The following is a 16,412-nucleotide window of genomic DNA, read 5'->3' as shown; positions in this document are numbered from 1 at the left end:
ATGATCTCTGTAGGACCTGGATAAAGGGTGAGGTGATCTTGTTTGATTTATTGGCAGTTTCAGTACCATGAGCCCTGGTATCCCTCTGGGATAGTTGCAGTGGTTGGGAGTGAAAAAATATTGTTTTACCCTTTCTTAGCAATTGGATTCAGTCAGTGATGGTGGGAGGTGAGAGGCTTGGGCCCTTGGGAGCTTCGTAGCAGAGTGTTATAGTATTCTTGCCCTTGCTGTTTAACATGGAAGTCTGGAGACACATCATCTGCCAACATGCCGGTGATATTCAGAATATTTCCAAATGCAGTGGAGGACCTGACTCAAATCCTCAAAGCTATTAAGGATTGAAAAGGGAGAAGGAAGCCTGAACTAAATCCCAAACAAACAGAGTAGCTGTGGATTCATAAGTCCTTTCCAGAGACAGTCCAGTGTTGATGAGCTTGTACTTTCTGAGATTGAGCAGCCTTCAAATCTATAGTTCTCTTGTACTCAGAGCTCCTACTTGAATGGCAAGTAGAGGAGGGTATTTTTTTTAATTTTAATTCCATTTATATCCCGCCCTTCTCCGAAGACTCAGGGCGGCTTACAAGCTTAGCAGTAGCCTTCATTCTATGTATATCCTACAATTAGATCTTGTGAACCAGTTGCAGCCATTTTTGGAAGAGGAACTTCTTGGTCACTCATGCTCTTGTCACTTTTCAATTAGACGGTTGCAGTTTCTACTACATGGGATTGCCCTCGAAGATCCTTCAGATCTTTGACTGATTTAGTGTCTAGCAGCTTGAGAACCAATATAAGTGCCTCATTTTCCCATGTAATATTATTACAGAACCGCCAATCAGCTTTGGCCCTTAATGTCTCAGGTTGCTTTTTCTCTGCTTGCCCAGTGATATCTAATCAAAGGGGCTTGCTGAGTGTCCCAAATATCAGGAAATGCCAACTTCAGGGATTCCATGATGAAGCCTTCTTAGATGGATTCCTGGTTCTGAAATTGCCTTGCACCAAATATTTAAGCACTTCCATTTCTATTATACAGTATTACTTGAAGCTCTTATGCCTGGGATGGAGATAGCTGAGAATTTTGTTGTCCAAATGAGACACATATGGATCTTCTTGTTTTGATTTTTAGATTACTCACTTTTTATGGTTTCATATTGTATTCTAGTTTGCAAGATGCTCAGAGGTTTTCCCCCCTGAATTGGAATGGCTTAAGTGTCATTGTTTTCCAGTGTATTGTAATGTATGTATGTATGTGTGTGTGTGAGTGTATATATATATAATCCCATTTATATCCCGCCCTTCTCCGAAGACTCAGGGTGGCTTACAATCTAAGAAGCACAAATCAATGTGCTTAGCAATAGCCTTCATTCTATGTATATGCCTGCTTATTAGGGTTTTTGCCCCCCCCAAGCGGCATTATTACAAAGTCAGCTTATTGCCCCCAACAATCTGGGTCCTCATTTTACCTACTTCGGAAGGATGGAAGGCTGAGTCAACCTTGAGCCTGGTGGGATGCGAACCTGCACTAATTGCAGGCAGCTGGTGTTACTTAAGGAGGCATTAGCCCACTGCTCCACCAAGGCTCTGTACACACATACATACACACACTGCTCAAAAAAATAAAGGGAACACTTAAACAACACAATGTACCGTATTTAATAGTAGGATGTCTTATCTTGTGTTCCTATATATATATATATATATATATATATATATATATATATTCATCTTTCTTGTAGATTAAATTATTATAGGTATTACCATATGAAACAGCTAAAGAAAACATTCAATCCTTAGTTTAGGTGTGGCATCTCAACCACAAAATAATATGTTTATTTTCCCCCATCATTTTTGTTCTTTTATTGATAAAAACTACACAAAAGCTAACTGATCAGAATAATTAATTAAAAATAAATTGAACAATGTTACACATCCTTCTGTGATTTCCTTATTTTTCTCTTTTAAACCACGTCTTACTTCACATTTCACCGAAACATCCTTTTTTCTTGTCACCCCATCTTAATAATTTTGAACAGGTAGGGTATGCAATGCATTTCTCTATATCCAAAGTCTTCCCTTTCCCTTACATTTAGAAGTTCCACGTTCAGGTGTGAGCTCATATTGCATCATTAATCATCCCCCCTTTTTAAAGAGCCCCAAACATAACAGAAGTGTCAACAATGAATCACAATGAAGATAAGAAAAAAAGTCAAATGTCACCCCGCCTCAAAAATGTACAGCATGTGTTTTAAATGTACATGCACCCCAAGTTTTGTCAGTTATGCATCTTGGTTCTTTTACAGAATTGTCAGTGTCCGTTTGCTTCAATAAATGCCTTTGACACCATATTTGGAATTGGAATTTATAAGACAGATTTTGCATTCTAAAGAAATAAAGAAGTGAGAAAAATTGATTTGGTATGTTCCAACCTGAAAAGGGGGCAAATGTTAAAGGAAACCTCTAAGACTAATAAACAATTATAAACAAATAATACTTCACTCTGTATTTGGTAGACCCCCCCTTCCCAGTCCCCGTATACCCCAAAGTGGCATCTGTGGTTCTCTTCCATCAGAACCGTGCAATGTAGAAAAATCAAATATACAAACACAACTTTTAATCCATCCCTTTATGTTGCTAGAGTGAAATCTAACTTCTTCTTTTTTTTCCATATAAGAACTCAACAATCTTTTTGTTCGTTTTATATTTACACCAAGAAGTTTGTTCAACAATTTAAAACCAAAGGACATTTTGGAATTCACCAAGCTATACTGCCAGGTCACCAGATTGAATTTCCAGTGTTCTGTGAGACATCCGCCATTTTGTTCTCTTTCTGTGGTTTTGGATTGAGAACACTTTTCCCCCCCCACTGGAACAGTTCAAAATGTCTTCTTGCGCCTTTCACCTCTTGAATCAAAGGGTCATTTTTCCCTACAGAGGGGAAAATAAGAACCCTCTCACACATTCTTCTTCATTTTCATCCAGAAGGCATTCCATCAGTTTGGTATTCTCTCAATGTAAATAGCTGGTGCAGCAGAACGTGCGATGGTAGCGATGAAACTGTGATCTCGACTCAGCTCCAAGTTGGTGCCTTCAGCCTGGTCTCGGGAGATAGTGTCATATCCCTTATTTACATGGAGAGGCTTATGAGCTTGGCAGTATCCAATCACTGGTTGGTCATAGCTGTAATAGGGCAAAGTCTTCATATGATGAGGGACCTGGGAAGAGACAGATTAACATAATTTTAGAAGAATGTGTATGTTAAAGCTTAGCACCAAAAAGACAGTGTAGGTTGTGACAAGAGAAGTGTTTCAAAGAGTGCTTTGAATTACTAAGGGAAAATCCTTTATTTACCTAGGTAATAATTCCCTTAGCAATTGTTTTTATAGCTGTTAAAGTCAAACATTGGTTGAATTAGATATTTAGCTTATGGTTTGCTTGTCTACACCTGCATCTGGGAATGTGAACATTGGTTTTACTCTGAAGAATCATATGGATACTACAAGCACATTGCTACTCATATAAACCTAGGAACCAACACTGTTTAATCCACACAAGATAAAAATAGTAACAAAATTGTGTCCCTCAGAGATATTGGGAATATAGGACTGAGATGAAACGAAAACGTTTGGCATGAAACTATTTTATTTAATTTTCAAGGGTTTAGAGATTATTAAATGCTACAAACTATGTCGGATTTCTGTTTTAGCTATCCATCTATACATTCATTTATCTCCCATCTTTTGTCTTTATCTCCTGGATTGATGAAAAAAATGATAAGGCTTCCTGTGTACTTGGCATTTAGTTCACCATTTTTAAATTTTATTTTGCAGTTGAAACACATGGCTATAGCAGTCAATCATTTTCAGAGAGGGAGAGAGAATGATCATGAAAGGAAACTCTTTTTAGTTCCAAACTCCCCTAAGTCATAATGCCTTTCACCAAAATTCCATTTGCAGATTGCAAGAATTAGTAAACTGGAATGTCAACAGAGGTTAAATTTCAAGATGGCAGCCAAAACAATACGACTGAAGCCTCATTGTTTTAAAGAAAGTAGCACAGCTTTGATTGCATAGTTGTGGCTAACATGTTGACTTTTTTGATGTGCCCTGTGGATGTCCCTGCTCTAACTAATATTGCAAGCCAGTGGATGTTGTGTTTAGTTCCTCCCACCCTGAAATAAAACTCAATAATGTAGCCGAAATTAACAAGGTAAGGCACAGAAAATTGTGGTTTTGTTTTTTCCTCCAAATTGGAGATAAAAGCTTCTGAATCATACCATTAAATCTAATTGTATTCTGAACTGCCATTGCCCCATTAAATTGCATTTCCAGTATTTTTTTTCAACTTCTCTTCCAAACCTTTTTTATATATAAATATCCCTTCAAATCGTATGTTTTTCAATGAAAACAAAGTGAAGACTTCCAAAACAGGTGAAGCTGGTTTTAAGAAAGAAAGAGGAATGCTGTCAGGGAAATGAACCTCAGGCTCCAAACAGTATCCTGCCAGAGCAGTGGGTTGGACTAGATGACCTCCAAGTTCCTCCTCTGAACTCACATCTGGAGAGGGTGGGTTGGTAGGTGGGGCAAATCCATGACACAGGATAAAAAAACAAACAACTCTTCCAACAAAACTCCTTAAGTAAACTATTAATCCTCCTTAGTAACTGCACACTGACCCAAATGCCAGGATAAACAGCCAGGTCAATATCATTATTGAGTAATCACAAGTTGTTTATGATTTTAGTTGAAAGACTAAAAATAATTTTGCAAGAATTTATTCATGAAGATCAATGTTGGTTTTTCAGTAAAAGATAAAGGATACTGTTAGAACTGTGTTGGATATTTTGGAATATTTGGAATTACATAATGAAAAACAAGCCACAATGATCTTTTTTAGATGCAGAGAAGGCTTTTGCTAATATGAATTAGATTTTTTTTTGGTTTGAGTTTTGGAAGATACGAATTTTGAGGAGAACTTTAGAAAATGAGTAGGATTGATTTAAACTTCAAGAAAGCAGAAATAACTATTAATGGAGATCTAACAAACAAGAGAGGGGTGTTCATTGTCCCCTTTCTCTTTCTTTTAGTTCTTGAAATATTGAATAGAGGCATAAGGCAACATGAGAAGACTGTGGGCATAAATATTAAAAAGAAATATAAAAGTTAAGAGCTTTTGTAGATGTCTTGGTGCTCGTTTTGGAACATTTAAAGAGAACTGGGTTATCAATGATAAATTTAAAAAATGGTGCATTGGCAGGTTTAAAGATTAATAACCAGAAGATAAAAATGTTAACAATACAAGACCAAAGGGAATTGAGGAATAAAATGGGTTCCATGACTGAGAAGGTGGTTAAATATTTAGGTATTACTATATGAACTATATGTTATTTAAAAACAATTATGTTAACACATGGAATGAAGTTAAAAATGAAATATTAAGAATGGGAGGAAATTATAACTGTCATTGTTGGGGAGAATTGCTATGATTAAGAGGAATGTTTTACCTAGAATGTTATTTTTATTTCAGACAATACCTGTTTTGACAAGTGATGCACCATTTAAACAATGGCAGAAGGATATATCTAAATTTATGTGGCATGGGAAAAGCACAAGTTAAATATAAAATATGACAAGATATAAAGTGAAGGATTGGATCTACTTGATTTGTAAGAGCAAGATTTTCTAAGAAAGAAATCTTGTAGTTTGCTACAAAATACTTATAGATGCTTCCTCAATTAAAGGAGCTAATGAAATGATTATATAAGTAAATATTAATGGCTTATAACCCCCTTTTCTTCTAGAAACATGGTATGATATATTTTTCTATCTTTTTATTTTAATTTACCCTCTGACCATTAGGAATCTTGGGTTTCTCCACCAAATGGGTGTCACATTTCTTCATGAGAACAATTCTTCATAGGTGGTCATTGTTCTGTTTTCCCAGACAGATATTAAATCTAATTTCAGGTGAAGCTCTTAACCTTACAGACTATTACTTAGAGAAGTAACAATCAATAAGTCCATTAGTGTGGAATGAAGAGATATAATTACTGCAGCCTTCAGGGAACTTGTTAAATGCAGTAGTTGTATCAAGAATGATGCTCTTGAAGGATGCTCTTAATCATAAAGATATCATCATCACTACTCTCTATATTTTTATTCTTTGGAAAGAAACAAATCACGTTTGGTAGCAAACTGATCATTCACTGAAACATTAATTGTTGCATCTTTATGGATTAACCCTTGGATGGCAGGACTTCAGTGTTCCTAAACTTAGTTCCATAAAAACTTCTTCAATGAGAATTTTAAATTCTTTATTGGTACTAATCACCCTTTTCTGTCAAACATATGGTAACTCAAGTAGAATCTTAAGAGCCAAATAATGTTGTGGACTTGTAGATGGTTGGTATCCTATGGAGATACTCTTAGAACAGTTCTAGCTAGCAGTAGGGCACTTGTGCAATGTGCAATCTAGTGCACAACACAGGATGTGTTGCTTTTCTGCTTTCAGTGTGTTTGTACAGAATAAGACTGTACTGCTTCTTCATAGAGAAGTGTGGCTCACCATGATCAATTTTCATCATTCTTTGCAAACAGCTAATTGCAATTGACTTGATTTGGACTCCAGTATAGGGGCAGGACATAGAAAAGTGACCTTCAATATAACTTGTCCTCTTCTTACAGATTCTTTTCAGGTTCTGAATCTTGAAGAGATGGATGACATATATATGGAAAGTCAACGGTCATCATTTCTTTGTTATACCCTTGATACTCAGGACCTGGTTACGGGAGATGACAATTGCTTTTTTGAGTGAGGAATATGCTTCCCTTTGCTTAAAGGAGGCAGTTGTATGACTTTTATTGAAAACATTTTCTGTCCAGCAGAATCCAGAAGATCATTAGAAGTTAACCTCTAACCCTCCATTCTTCAATAAGGTGATTTAGAAGATGGTGGCCTTCCAGCATGATGACTGATCTATGCCAGAAGCTAAATGGGAGACTACAAATTGGCACATGAAGCACTGTTTTGCAGTGGTTCTGATCCATCCAGTCAGGATGTACCTCAGAAGGTGCTTGAGGGATTAGTATTTATAACCTAGATGATATCACTCAGGGTTCCATCTGCCTTAATGCAATTTAACATCTACATGAAACTTCTATGGTCATTTTAAGCTTGGAATGGGATCTCATCAGTATACCAGCTCTAGTGCTTTATCATCAGATCCCAAGAAGTTTTGAATATTGCTTAAAAGTGAATTATGAAGAAAAATGAGGAAGAACATTAAATTAAATCAAGACAAGATGGATATGCTGTTAATAAGGAGAATGCTGAACTAAGAGTAAAGCCTATTTGGATGGTTATTGGATCTTTCTAATTCTAGTCCAGCCTTTTAACTAAAGTAATTTTTCCTGTTGTTTTGGAACTGGTACCTGTTTATCACTATTTACATGCATGTTGTGAAAATATCAGTGTTTCTGCTGAGGTGGGATAGAGGGAGAAGACTTGGATTGCTTACTAAAGAAGTCAAATTATATATTTCAGGGAAGGACGCCAAAGCTAAAAACCCTATCCTATATTTAAGTTTTCCTTTCTTAGTGAAAGGTTATTGTCTTTGTGTGTGTATGCATGTGTATGGGTTTTTATTTGATCTGGCATTCTGTTTGCCTATTGCAAAAATAAATCTCTGTTGAAATAAGTGAGATGACATGTATTTATCACCAAACTGTATTCTTATTCATATTATCTGCATTTAGCTTCTTCTAAACAAATTATATACCCACCACTTGTATCACATCTAATAATATCCAGTTAAATATATGGTTCATTTATTTAATGTGGTGGAACAAATATAAGACAATTTGAAAATGTTTTCTCATGTCACTGGTAGAGAAAGGAAAGAAAGAAAGAAAGAAAGAAAGAAAGAAAGAAAGAAAGAAAGAAAGAAAGAAAGAAAGAAAGAAAGAATTCACACACTTATCCAAACATACAGAGCTAGCATTTCAACAAACTATAATAGAGAGCTAAGTCTTTTTAAATTCCTGTTTAATGTCAATTTTGAGGATGAAACATTGTAAATCATCAAAAAATACTGCAGTCACATGCTTATTTACAAAGGAGTAGGTCCTGTTGATCTGAGCAACCTACTTCTGTAGAGCTTGCTACTAAATGGTAGAAACATTACAATTTTGATTCTGTATGTTACAAGAGGGAATGATTCAAATGGGGGAAAAGGTAAATTTATTTGGTAAAGTTGGCAACCTATTCTGTGGCAACCTGTGCACAGTAAACATGTGGCATCAGCACTACTAAATGTTCAAGAACAAAAGCACTAGAAAATAATTAAAATAATTCTTTGTTGTTAAAGATCCCATTTTCCTTAAATCTCCTAAAAAAGCTGTGACATGTATACATTTTTGTAAAAAAAAATGGATTATTTCAAAAGTTTGTAACGTTCTTCAAAAAATTGAATGGATGTTCCTATAGATCAGGAGTGTCAAACTGCCGGCCCATGGGCTGGATGCATCATAGCAAAACCGCACCCACCCCATTGCCGGCAATGGCAAAAAAAGTTGTGATACATCACAACATGTCACGTGACATTGAGAGTTTGACATTTTTCTTCTTCTTTACCTATGCACTATTTCTCTAAAAGAGAGAGTGACAAAAAAGAAAAAGAAAAAAAAGAACTGCCTGTTTTTTTAGACATTATACAAAGATGGGATTGATCAAAGATAATGTCTTCTTGTCTTTTCCAGATAATGGAGTAATCTTAACTTCTATCTCATGTTCCACAAATATTATCATCACAATAGGGCACCTGTTTGTCAGGAAGATTGTTGAGTGCTGTGTCAAAGTCTACCTTGCACTTTCTCAACTACCTTTGTTTAAAAAAACCAAAAACCCTTCAGGTTTACACGGAATGTTGTGAGTACTTGGAGATTTCTTTTGAATTTCTCTTGATCATGATCACTGGTGGGATTCAGCCAGTTCGCACCAGTTCGGTAGAACCGGTAGCTAAATTTTGTTGAGTTCAGAGAAGTGGCTGAACCCACACTGCTTCTGGAAGTCCGTTCTAGGCCTCAGAGTTCTGGAGGCCTCCCAGGCCTAGAACGGCCCACCAGAAGTGCACGGATGTCACTTTCGGAAGTCCATTCTAGGCCCTGCATCCACGCAAAGAACCGGATGTTCAGATATTTGAATCCCACCACTGATCATGATTCTGAGATGACTTTATAACTGCAGATGGATTGCTTTTACTGTTCCATGTCTTTCCATCATACTGATGTTTTGCTAACTATCCATATTTTCTGAAAAAGCATCACGGGAAGAGCCATCTTCTGATAACAGAACTGAAACATATTAATCTGGAGATGTTGTAGATTGCTGCAAATATGTCAAAAATTGAAAGGCAGGATATTCAATATTCCTAGGGACCAACACCTAATTAAAGAATTGCAAGAACGCCACATCTCATCCATGAAAATTTCATCAATATTCTCTTTCCTTTGAAAAATATTTGGAAAGGCAGGTCTCTTTCATCAAACGGAATGTGAATTGACAAAAAAAGAATGCAGGTGAATTTTTCTGCGTGGAATTAAAACAGAACAGCCCCCAAGGCTTCCTTACAAACAAAGATCATTTCTTAATCAAACATCTCTTTGAAATGTTTGAATAGAAGAACTATCAACATCTGAAAATCTGAAAATGTCCCTCCTACCAGCAGCTATAAAGACCAGAAGGGTTACAAGCGAATTCTTCCCTAACAGAAAATGTTTCACCCCAAAGGAGGACAAAAGTGGCAACTGATTATGACGATGACAACAAGAAGAACTGCATAGATCAGAGGTCTTCAAACTTGGCCCTTTTATGACTTGTGGACTTCAACTCCCAGAATTCCTCAGCCAGTGTGCCTGGCTGAGGAATTCTGGGAGTTGAAGTCCACAAGTCATAAAAGGGCCAAGTTTGAAGACCCCTGGCCTAGATAATATGTACCAAAAAACAGCTAATCAGCAGCAGCAGAAGGAAAAGGAGGATCAGTTACGTGCGGCAGGTTGGACGGCTCCTCAAATCCAGCTTCTGATTTCAGTTGCGTTATAAAGTTCTTTTGATGTTTCTTTCCGAATGTTGTCACCATGACCAAAACTCTTTACTCACATGGGCTGATTAAAAATGCAATAAAAATAAGGTGGACAAAATGTTGGTATTTATTTATTTATATCCTGTCTTTTATATCCTGAGCCCTGGTGGTGCAGTGGTTAGAGTGCAGTACTGCAGGCTACTTCTGCTGACGGCTGGCTGACAGCAGTTTAGTAGTTCAAGTCTCACTGGCTCAAGGTTGACTCAGCCTGCCATCCTTCCAAGGTTGGTAAAAGGAGGACCCAGATTGTTCAAGGGCACTATGCTGACTCTGTAAGCCCCTTAGAGAGGGCTGTAAAGCACTGTGAAATGGTATATAAGCCTAAGTGCAGTGCTATTTGTGCTATTGCTACAAATAAGTCAAGGCAATGAACATATCATACACACTTTCCTCTTCCTGTTTTCCTCACCACAACCCTGTGAGGTGGAGTGGGCTGAAAGAGAGTGACTGGCCCAAGGTCATCCGGCTGACTTTCATGGCCAAGGTGAGACTTGAACTCATGGTCTTCTGCTTTGTAGCCTGGTGTCTTAACCGCTGGATCAAACTGGCTCTCATTGCCTACATCAGGGGTCTTCAAACTTGTCCCTTTTATGACTTGGGGACTTCAATTCCCAGAAATATATAATTTCCACCTTCCTTTCCTTTCAGCCTTTTCCTCTGTGCAGTACCCACTGTTGAATAGGGACCACTAGGCTGGTTGAACATAAAAAGATAGTAAGCACAGAGAAGCGCTTCTCTTAACTGAAATACTTTAGTCTGTCACTGTTCAGAAAGACTCACAGAAGTAGCAATGTCCAGCTAGCTCCTTGTAGTTTTTTAAAAAGGAAAAGAACAAAAATATGCATGATTGGGCAAAAGCATTCAAAAATTTATCCTGCTGAAGAGACTCTCTTTTTATCCTGGGTGGATATTGGTCTCATTAACTCTTGAGAGAATTAGACTCTCATGCTGAGACAGTAACTCAACTGTTTCGGCCAGTCAAACAATGACTCACAGACAAAGAAGAGAAGTTGCATTCCTTCAGAAACAAAATGTGTGTGTGTGTGTGTGATCTAATTTCACAAGTAGGAGCACCTCCTCACTCTTTTCTTTGGGTAGTGCAGTTAAGGCAGCGTTTCTTAACATACGCTGTGTGGACTTCAGCTCTCAGAATTCCTTAGCCAGTTTTAGCAGCTATAGGTGAATGAAGTATTAAGGTATCATTTAAAGTGTCATGAACAGTAAACCTATTTCACAAACATTAATCAATTCTTAACAATGAAAAGTGATGCATTGGTTTACAAGAATAAGTCACAACATCTGAAAAATTGTTGACAGTGTCTAGAATCCCTTGTTTTGCTTTTATAATTCATCTAAACAGCTTTTAAATGGTTCTATTAAATGGCTTATGTAAAAATTAAAAGGAGGGACTCAACCAATGTTAGAAAATAAATGATACATTTTTCTCTTGCCTTAATCATATTCCATAGGTGTTTTGTCTATCAGAGATCAGGCAAGCAGAAAATTAATGAAGTTTCCCCAGACTTTCAGGCAAAGAATATTTTTAAACCATTATATTTATTTATTTTTATTTTTCTTGTTAATAATCTCTATCCCCTTCATGGATTACTGCCTTGTCGTGGCGAAGGGGCTTGCGTAATTCAATGAAGCTATGAGCTATGCCGTGCAGGGCCACCCAAGACGGACAGGTCATAGCCGAGAGTTCTGACAAAACGTGATCCACTGGAGAAGGAAATGGCAACCCACTCCAGTATCTTTGCCATGAAAACCCTATGGACAGTACCAAAAGGCAAAACGATATGACGCTGGAAGATGAGCCCCTCAGGTCGGAAGGCGTCCAATATGCTACTGGGGAAGAGCAGAGGGCTAGTACTAGTAGCGCCAGAAAGAATGAAGCGACTGGGCCAAAGCCGAAAGGACGCTCAGCTGTGGATGTGTCTGGTGGTGAAAGGAAAGTCCGATGCTGTAAAGATTTTTTCTCCATAGGAACCTGGAATGTAAGATCCATGAATCAAGGAAAGCTGGACGTGGTCAAACAAGAGATGACAAGACTGAACATCGACATCTTAGGCATCAGCGAACTAAAATGGACAGGAATGGGTGAATTTAATTCAGATGACCATCAGGTATACTACTGCGGGCAAGAATCCCTCAGAAGAAATGGAGTAGCCTTCATAGTCAATAAAAGAGTAGGAAAAGCAATACTGGGATACAATCCTCAAAATGACAGAATGATCTCAGTTCGAATCCAAGGCAAACCATTCAATATCACAGTAGTCCAAGTCTATGCCCCAACCACCAGTGCTGAAGAGGATGAAATTGACCGGTTCTATGAAGCCCTACAGCACCTTATAGAACTAACACCAAAAAATGATGTCCTTATCATCATGGGGGATTGGAATGCTAAAGTAGGAAGCCAAAAGATAACTGGAATAACAGGCAAGTTTGGCCTTGGAGTACAAAATGAAGCAGGGCACAGGCTGATAGAATTTTGTCAAGAGAATACGATGGTCATAGCAAACACTCTTTTCCAACAACCCAAGAGACGGCTCTACACATGGACATCTCCAGACGGTCAACACAGAAATCAGATTGACTATATGCTCTGCAGCCAAAGATGGAGAAGCTCTATACAGTCAGTAAAAACAAGACCAGGAGCTGACTGTGGCTCAGACCACGAGCTTCTCCTTGCAAAGTTTAGGCTTAAACTGAAGAAAGTAGGGAAAAGCACTAGGCCACTCAGGTATGAATTAAATCATATCCCTGTTGAATATACAGTAGAGGTGACAAATAGATTTAAGGAATTAGATCTGATAGACAGAGTGCCTGAAGAACTATGGACAGAGGTTCGCGACATTGTACAACAGGTAGCAACCAAAACCATCCCAAAGAAAAAGAAATGCAAGAAAGCAAAATGGCTGTCTGAGGAAGCTTTGCAAATAGCTGAGGAAAGGAGGGAAGCGAAAGGCAAGGGAGAAAAAGAAAGATACGCCCAACTGAATGCAGAATTCCAGAGAATAGCTAGAAGAGATAAGAATGCCTTCTTAAATGAACAGTGCAAAGAAATAGAAGAAAACAATAGAATAGGGAGGACCAGAGATCTTTTCAAGAAAATTGGAGAGATGAAGGGAACGTTTAATGCAAAAATGGGCATGATAAAGGACCAAAATGGCAGGGACCTAACAGAGGCAGAAGAGATTAAGAAGAGGTGGCAAAATTACACAGAAGAACTATACAAGAATGAGCTTAACGTCCCAGATAAACACAATGAGGTGGTCACTGACCTCGAGCCAGACATCCTAGAATGTGAAGTGAAGTGGGCCTTAGAAAAGCTGAGCAACAACAAAGCTAGTGGAGGTGACAGTATTCCAGCTGAGCTATTCAAAATCTTAAAAGACAATGCAGTAAAAGTGCTACACTCAATTTGCCAGCAAATTTGGAAAACCCAACAGTGGCCACAGGATTGGAAAAGATCAGTTTACATTCCAATTCCAAAGAAAGGCAGTGCCAAAGAATGTTCAAACTATCGCACCATTGCACTCATTTCTCATGCTAGCAAAGTCATGCTTAAAATCCTACAAGCTAGACTTCAGCAGTATGTGGATCGAGAACTACCAGAAGTACAGGCAGGATTTCGAAGAGGCAGAGGAACTAGAGATCAAATTGCCAACATACGCTGGATCATGGAGAAAGCTAGAGAGTTCCAGAAAAACATCTACTTCTGCTTCATTGACTACGCTAAAGCCTTTGATTGTGTGGATCATAACAAACTGTGGCAAGTTCTTAAAGAGATGGGAGTACCAGACCATCTTATTTGTCTCTTGAGAAATCTATATGCGGGTCAAGAAGCAACAGTGAGAACTGGACATGGAACCACTGATTGGTTCAAAATTGGGAAAGGAGTCCGGCAAGGCTGTATACTGTCGCCCTGCCTATTTAACTTATATGCAGAGCACATCATGAGAAAGGCAGGGCTAGATGAATCAAAAGTTGGAATTAAGATTGCCGGAAGAAATATCAACAACCTAAGATACGCAGATGATACCACTCTAATGGCAGAAAGTGAAGAAGAACTAAAGAGCCTCTTGTTGCGGGTGAAGAAGGAGAGTGCAAAACTTGGGTTGAAACTTAACATTAAGAAAACCAAGATCATGGCATCTGGCCCTCTCAATTCCTGGCAAATAGATGGGGAAGAAATGGAGGTAGTGACAGATTTTATTTTCCTGGGCTCCAAGATCACTGCAGATGGGGACTGTAGCCAAGAAATTAAAAGACGCTTGCTCCTGGGGAGGAAAGCCATGGCAAATCTAGACAGCACACTAAAAAGCAGAGACATCACCCTGTCAACAAAAGTGCGTATAGTCAAGGCTATGGTCTTCCCAGTTGCAATGTATGGCAGTGAAAGTTGGACCATAAGAAAGGCTGAGCGCCAAAGAATTGAGGCCTTTGAACTATGGTGCTGGAGAAGACTCCTGCGAGTCCCTTGGACTGCAAGGCGATCAAACCGGTCAGTCCTAGAGGAGATCAATCCTGACTGCTCTTTAGAAGGCCAGATCCTGAAGCTAAAACTCAAATACTTTGGCCACCTAATGAGAAGGAAGGACTCATTGGAGAAGAGCCTAATGCTGGGAAAGATTGAAGGCAATAGAAGAAGGGGACGACAGAGAATGAGGTGGCTGGATGGAGTCACTGAAGCAGTAGGCGTGAGCTTAAATGGACTCCAGAAGATGGTAGAGGACAGGAAGGCCTGGAGGAATGTTGTCCATAGGGTCGCGATGGGTCGGACACGACTTCGCAGCTAACAACAACAACAACAATCTCTATAAAACAAATGGGTTTTTTTATTCCATTGGGCATGTCTCTCCTGTCCTATTTATCAAGAAAGGCATGCACAAGCTCCAGGAGGAAATTAAAGTAAAACATAGCAAGAGAGCTATTTGCAAATTAATTTCCATTTCAACAAAATCTCCTTTGAATTAAGTTTAACTCCTGGTAACTACCTGTCAAGAATTTAGAGCCATTTACAGGGTGGGTGGTATATGTATGTATGTATGTGTGTGTGTGTGTGTGTGTGTGTGTGAAAAGTCATGGTGTAGGCTGTAACTGTGCCGTCAAAACCCTATTCACACACAACACACATAAAATAGAGGTGGGACTTCAATAATGTATTCATTGCAGCCATCTTGACTTTCCTATTTTACATACCTAGGAACATAGAATTGGTTTTTAATTATCTTTTGGTTTGATTCTTATATTAGAGAAAGAAGGGAAATTATGAAACAATTTCCCATTAAGATTAAGGAACCACTGTTCTCCCAAGAAAACTTATTTATTTTTCACATTAAGGTGAGATAATAAAAAAAGTTTTAATCATGTAATATTCTGCTCTGAGTATGAAATATTATTTAATTAATAAGGCATCAGACGGTTTATTATGTTCATGTTACTCTTATTAGCCTGTCATTGTTAAATGCACTTTCAAATCAGTCTCAATCTTCTTCCTCTTCCAGAGCTTCTTTTAAACACAGTCTATCTATAGAAGCAGATATTCCTAAAATTAACATCAGGATTCATTGTTAAAACTATCCCTTGATATGTTAAATCTCCAAATGATAGTTTCATGCAGTTCTACTTTCTATCAATCCATTTTATCTTTGCTCATTCATTCATTCATTCATTCATTCATTCATTCATTCCTCCATTTGTTTATTATTTTCCTAGGCAGAAAGGCACACTTCAAAACAAAATTCTGGACTACAGCTTCTAATCTTTTTTCACTTTCTAATATGGCCTTTCAGAACCACATGGGACCAAGAAACATTTTTGAAAATCAAGTTCTTGCCCAAAGTTGAATTTGCAGCATGCCAACAGAGGTATTTATCGATATAAAGCTTCCAGGATCATCATGTTGCCTTAACCTTGCTTACAATTAATAGTCCTAAAGCAAAATAGTCCTAAAGTAGAAGAATATAGCTGGACAAACCATCTCTGAGGGACTACGGAAAGACCCGAGCCCATATAGCAGGAGGAAAATTAAAATAAATAAATAAATGTAAGTGAGAACATGCAAAGTGCTCTTCAAATATCTATGCTGACAGCACAGAAATTGAAACCCAGTTGTACGTCCCCTGGAATTAACAGGCTGACATCCTAAGCAACTTTCTAATAAATAGGAACTTTCTTTTAATGGCATCCATTGATTTTTGATCTCACAATTCCATCTGGCTCTAGTTCTCTGGCTTTTCTTTTTACGTCTCTAAATGTATGGTTAACACAGATT

At 38.1% G+C, this 16,412-nt stretch overlaps 1 protein-coding gene across 1 annotated transcript in view; it reads right to left on the bottom strand.

Annotated features, from left to right (window-relative positions):
- Positions 1-2,987: 2,987 nt before the first annotated feature.
- Positions 2,988-16,412, bottom strand: part of LRRTM4 (leucine rich repeat transmembrane neuronal 4) — a gene marked incomplete at both ends in the record, with an annotated part of 345,598 nt that continues 332,173 nt past the window's right edge. The window contains one exon of the mRNA XM_081333420.1: positions 2,988-3,209. Within this exon, the coding sequence (XP_081189546.1) occupies positions 2,988-3,209 (222 nt within the window). The remainder of the gene's footprint in view (positions 3,210-16,412) is intronic.

The sequence above is a fragment of the Vipera berus genome, assembly GCF_964194415.1.
Source record: "Vipera berus genome assembly, chromosome: 8".
Taxonomy (NCBI): domain Eukaryota; kingdom Metazoa; phylum Chordata; class Lepidosauria; order Squamata; family Viperidae; genus Vipera; species Vipera berus.
The sequence above is the reverse complement of the archived record's forward strand: the minus strand, read 5'-3'. Positions and strand labels throughout refer to the sequence as shown.